Below are 6,106 nucleotides of genomic sequence, written 5' to 3'. Positions count from 1 at the left end.
AAGTGAAAAGATCACGATGGTTTAAACCCCCCAATGATCCAAATTCAATGCGAAGAGGAGTGCAATGCTGTCAGGGAGTGTGGTTTCGGCACAACAGCAACGGCCAAGTAATGCGTCTTTCGTCACTTTTGTCTCAACGTTTGCCAACAAAACACTTAATCCGCTGTGAGCTGCCCGACTTCAGCGTTGGTCAGGGAAGTATGCAAGCCCAGTAGCCCACCACCTCCCTCACAGGGCAAAAACCGAAACATTCATAACAGCGTTCGCCTGGCGAAGAGCTCAGCAGGAGAAGACGAACCTCTGCAACACTACAGCATACCCACAATCCATCTCCCTGGCGCCGCAGACGACCTCTTTAAGGAACTCAGCTCCTATAGGAGAGGGAGCGGTGAGAGTATGGATCTCCAGACAGAGACTCGATTCTCCAGGGAATGAAGCGGTTTAGGGATGGAATAACAGCGCAGGGGGAAGGTACTACCAAGAATAACGAAACGAGATGGAGAACTTTAGCTTCGGTACTAATAGTCTAGGCCAGAATGTCGCCAAGCATTTATCACGACCACACAGTCTGCTTTTAATAGGCTTACACTGTGAGGAATTGTTTTAATGCTGAATTATAAACTCATAGTAAATAGTTGCAGCACTTGGTTTTGGTCCTCATTCCTATTCTTTGAGTTGCAGTGATACAATGGTGCAACAATGTTGAAGAGATTAAAATTTACTTGGAAGAGGAGACCTAATTTGCTAAAAAAATATCAGTACTTTTTTTTTTTCTTGAAAAGCATCTCATTTTATGAAGTCAGGTTTCAGGTACAAAATGTCTCTCAAAGATTTTAGAAATTTAGAAATTTAACAATACATTCGCATTGCACACAAATAACATCAAGGACTGATTTAATCATGATGAATAACTAACAATAATAAAATGCCATATAACACTGATGCAAGTATTATAACTCAAAAGACAAAAAACTTGAATGTGTTCCAGGCCATGGCCAGTTCAAGATCTGGATGTTCCTTGAATGGAATTTATCATGGAATGTAGCAGTGGGTTAGCTTTGGTTCAACACTAATCATGCTTTGGTACAGTACAGAGAGTACAAATAAAATACAGGGCATTGAACTCCAACAAAGACGCGATATACAGGAGCTAACGCACATCAGATAAATATCTACAAACACCAACATCTCTTCAGCCCGCGATGGCCTATGAAACCATCTCAACTTGAATGAACGACAAAAGGTTTCACTCATCTTATCCAGTGTTAAGGCACATGTTGCTGTTGAGAAACTCAGTTTTATATATTTATGTGTAAATGGTTCTCTCTCCAACTCACAAATAAGGATGACACTTTCAAGGTGCAGATCTTTGGAAACAAACAGTCTTTAGCATACAGCTTGACCGGGTGTTTGTATAGATTTAAAATCATGTTGTGCTTTGGGAAAGTGCCAATAGGAACAGTATCCTGCATCTGAACACGCCGAAAGAACCAAAAAATACTCTGATCTGAAACAAATCTTTCATTTCACAAAACGCAGGCTACTTCTGAAATCCCCGTCTTCAATATTTGAAAAAAGCTTGTTATGTACTTGCAATTCATTTGAATAAAAGTACTTTGGAGCAGGCAGCAGCCTGAACAGATGGAATGTAAATGTGCACACACACACACACACACACACACACACACACACACACACACACACACACACACACACACACACACACACACACACACACACACACACACACACACACACACACACACACACACACACGATATGATATTAATATGATGCTGTAATTGAATGGAGCAACTTTACTCAACATCCTGTAGCATTGGGAACCGATCCATCTTCCAGGCTTATTACATTTCCAACAAACCACATTTATCCTTATTGTTGTTTTACACCCACTGTGTGCTCCATCAATATTTCTTCGTGCTCTTAAGTCTTTACTTGTGGAAAAGAAAGAGCACGTTGGATGGAGAATATCTAAAATGGAGAATGTATTAAATGGATCTTGATGTGTGAAAAAACACGAAACAGCAATGAGACTAAAATGAGATCGATAGCAAAGAGAGTCCAACCCAATCCCAAACGTAATCTCTTCTCTCTGCTATCGGTTGTAAACCGGCGTTGAAAACCGGTGTTGAAAACCGGCGTTGAACACCAGACAGAACCAAAAAACATAGAAATACGGCAAAAAGGAAAGGAAATTAAAAAACGCAGAACAAACTAAACATCCATAATCAGATCTAATGCCTCAGTATCGCTTGTATTTGGTTTTAATCCAGCGCTTAACTTCCAGAATGAATAGAACATCGTATCAGAGGGAGATGATATGACTGTTCTTACATAAAATGCCTGTTCACAAGTACTGAAATGCATAATTAGCTCAAAAATCCTCCAGAATTGAAATATATTGAAGATATTCCAGTTCCTTTTAATCTCAACCATGATCATCACGATTTCAAAATATAAAAGCAAGTAAGTACCTAATTTTGTCTTTATAAAAAAAATCCTCTTAAAAAATATAATATATATATCTATATATATCAACTTAAAAAAAAGCTATCGTGCAAAATGTTGAATAACATTAAATACATCCATCCTGGGCAGGGTTTTAAAGCCGGTCCTCTTCAGAATAGTCTGCAGCAATAGACTGCTTGGTCTGGGTCCTGGTCCGGGACTCTACTGGGGGGGTCTCCGGGTCTGACCCCTGGTTCTGCTCCCAGTTCCGGGTGTAGGCGACGCACCGCGACCGCCCACCAGGGGGCGCAGTGCCCAGCTCCACCGCCTCCTTCTGGAGGAGAGGAGGGGTCGAGGAGACCCAGCGGGACACGCCGATGTCCGACCGCTGGAGCGCAGACCGTTCCGGGGAGTCGACGACCCGCGACCCCTCCGTGACCCCAGGAAGCTCTTTGGTGACGTCCAGGCAGGACTGCGTATCGTCCGTCGCTGTCGACTGATCGTGGTCCTCTGAAGTCCTCAGGGGGGGGTCCGACAGAGCCGAGACCGCCGCATCCTTTGGTATGGTTAGCGTGCTCTGGGCGCTCTGTGGGTGGTCTTTGGGCGGGAAGTATCTGGGAAGGGGGTTGTTGAAGGAGGCGAAGGCCGTCTTAAGGCCCAGGGGGTCCGAGGTCGAGGCGCGATTGCCCAGGCTGAAGATGTTTCCACCGTGGGTCTGGCGCCAGCTTCGGTCCAGCTGTCTGCCCACTTTGGTGGGGCTGGGGAACAGGGAGCCCTGGCAAGCCCGGTAGAAGTATCTGGAAGACGCAGAGAGAGAGAGAGGCAGAAGATCCTATACAGTTACTATTTAGGCAGCATTTAATCCAAAAGGTCTAGGTTATTAAGATACATTCTCATGAAGGGGACACGTAGGGGTTAGGAAAATCTTCCTCATATATAGATGGTACCCAAAATGTATTTTGCACAGATTGAGTTCTCCCCTCAAAAAATTGAAATGCTGACAACTTCCGATATTATATTATTCTTATATGAATTAACATACCGTTTGTGCAGAATATGTTTGACTTTTAAGTTTTTATTTTCTTGAACCAAGCAATTGTAACCGCTACAATGTCCCCCCAAAGGATGCATTAAGTCCCTTGACCAAAGTGTGAATCCACTCCAGCCGTTAAGAGACCCCGACCGATTCCCTGCCTTGCCCGTGGGTACCTGGGAAGCAGTGCGGTGACGGGGGTGACGAGGCAGAGCAGGTAGAAGCGGGGTTCCAGCAGCAGCCTCTGGATGGTCCAGTAGGGGTTGGAGGGGGCGTAGCAGGTGGGACACGACGAGTTGTAGCTCAACGCCACGGCGAAGAACAGACATGCGCTGAACACGATGGAGGCCCAGTTCATCCACGTCTGGGAGGGGGGATGGAGAGAGAGAGGTGAGAAGAGTGAGGGAGCAAGAGAGAGCGGGGGGGGGGGGGGGGAGAAAGGAGAGAAGAGACATGGGATAAAGAGGGACAGATTAAAGAGAGGGTAGATGGAGAGAGAGAGAATGTGGGAGTAAGAGTGACATTTGAAAGATGAGAAAGGTAAACAGAGAGAAAGAATAAATGGACAAAAGAAAGAGGTCGGGCAGGCCGAGGGGATAGAGCGGGAGTAAGAGGGACACGAAAGAGAGGGAGGGGAGACAGAGGGAGAAAGAGAGAAGTCACCAAGACAGATTTGATTACAGATAAGTTTCCTTCCAGCCTAGTCAGCTCGGTCACACACAAACACTCGGGACAGCAGCGAGCAATCGGAATAAATAATACATTATACATGATTCAGTTACTCAGGAAATTCCACATCCCCCCCCCTCCCCCCCTCCCCCCTCGATTCACCTCCTCAACCCTCCTCCTCCGCCTCAATGAGGGAGTACTTCTCCCAGGGCTCCACGCCAGGTTTTTCCCGGTCGACCGGAGGGTGCATCCGGTCTGACCGCTGGACTTCTCGGAGTTCTGCTGCCTCTAGCTACCGATTGGCCCTTGCAGCACTCCCCGGGGGGGGAAAGAGAGATTCTCCCGTACAGAGCGAGGACCTGCCAGCCGGGGGATTTACGGTTTCAGCTGCAGCGGTCGTACGATGGCAGGGGGGGGGGGGTCGTACGTTTAAAAACACGGCTCGCGCCCAGGACCGCCCCATAGAGCACTCTTTAGGATAAATAAGCTAGGATAAATAAATGGTCAGATTGGGACACACCACCACACAGGAAGAGTACAGAGTCTAAACACAAACAGGAACAGGACGTGTCATAAATATTTGGCCCTTAAACCCTTTGAGACTGTAATGGTGATTGAGGGCTATACAAAAAAAATGTAATTGAAAAGGTAATTCCCCGCCTTCTTGACAACCTCCACCTAGACGTCTCAATGTGTAGTGCCCTTGTGTAGCTGGGGTGGAGGCGTGATGGAGGAGGCGGTTTCTGGGTGGAAGGGAGGCTAGAGGGCTGGGTAGAGGGTGATGAGTTTGATGGAGGGGCTGGTTGAGGTGGATGGAGGGGGTAGCTGTCTGGGGTGTTATATGGCGTCGACAGCTGCGTCTCCATCTAATCAGCTGCAGATATTGTAGTGGTACCCATGCGACCAAGCGCCTGAACACGCCAACAAGTTTGCCCGCATTCATTTTCTGAGGGATGGGGGAGGGGGAGGAGGAGGAGGAGGGGGAAGTCACGTTTCATGTTGGGACAGTTTGCGGTCTTCAGCACACGGGTTGATGTGCTGAACTGCATGGAGTACAGGCAGGATGGAAACATGGGTAGTTAGCTTGTTGAAGGTCAGAGGGGCTTGTTCCCGGTGTCTTACCCAGGTCTTGGTCTCGATGCCCAGGTGCAGCAGGATGGTGATGAGGGCCAGCGTGGTGATGGGGGTCCCCCACGTAAACAAATCCACGTCAGAGCCAGCATAGGCCTAGAGAGGGACAGACCGAGAGAGATCGAGACACGGAGACCAAGAGACGGAGAGAGAGAAAGAGAAAGAAAGAGAAAGCGAAAGAGAAAGAGAGAGAGAGAGTTACAGAATTACACAGAGCGAGATGAATATTGAGTGTGTGAGAGCGGCCAGGCAGCGGGGTACGGAGCAAGGTGTAGTGCTAGTACCCTGTGATAAATCATTTATATCTAATGTAGTTTTTTGCTGCATTGTGCACAAACTCTGAATGGCAGCTTTACAGGGTTTTTGCTTTGCTGTTCACCACCTGGACTCACACAGTCCCTGCACACTCACACCACTCGCCCTCCTTCAACACACACACACACACACACACACACACACACACACACACACACACACACACACACACACACACACACACACACACACACACACACACACACACACACACACACACACACACACACACACACTCTCTCTTTCAGACACACACACGCACACCTCTCATCAAATCATGTACGGTCTTCAGTCAGGTAGATCTTATTTGTATTTGTTTGCGTGCTCCGCAGCACGGCACGGAGGGAACTCACGAAGTAGGGGATGAAGAAGCAGACCAGGCTCTGGTAGAAGGCATCCATCATGTTCATCCAGAACATGTATGGCTTGTACTCCTGCAGGACACACAGCTTAGTACACACAATGGCGATACACACACACTGTAGTCGC

At 47.4% G+C, this 6,106-nt stretch overlaps 1 protein-coding gene across 1 annotated transcript in view; it reads right to left on the bottom strand.

Moving 5' to 3' along the window:
• Positions 1-290: 290 nt before the first annotated feature.
• The window catches only part of atp10a (ATPase phospholipid transporting 10A), a 39,361-nt gene continuing 33,545 nt past the window's right edge, over positions 291-6,106 (bottom strand). Inside the window, exons 18-21 of the mRNA XM_056603829.1 lie at positions 5,971-6,051; positions 5,294-5,398; positions 3,679-3,866; positions 291-3,266 (exon numbers count right to left, since the gene is read on the bottom strand). Coding sequence (XP_056459804.1) covers positions 2,624-3,266; positions 3,679-3,866; positions 5,294-5,398; positions 5,971-6,051 — 1,017 coding nt within the window. The 3' untranslated portion in view covers positions 291-2,623. The remainder of the gene's footprint in view (positions 3,267-3,678; positions 3,867-5,293; positions 5,399-5,970; positions 6,052-6,106) is intronic.

Source organism: Gadus chalcogrammus, chromosome 12, assembly GCF_026213295.1.
Source record: "Gadus chalcogrammus isolate NIFS_2021 chromosome 12, NIFS_Gcha_1.0, whole genome shotgun sequence".
NCBI classification, from domain to species: Eukaryota; Metazoa; Chordata; class Actinopteri; order Gadiformes; family Gadidae; genus Gadus; species Gadus chalcogrammus.
This window is presented reverse-complemented; position numbering and strand designations above follow the sequence as displayed.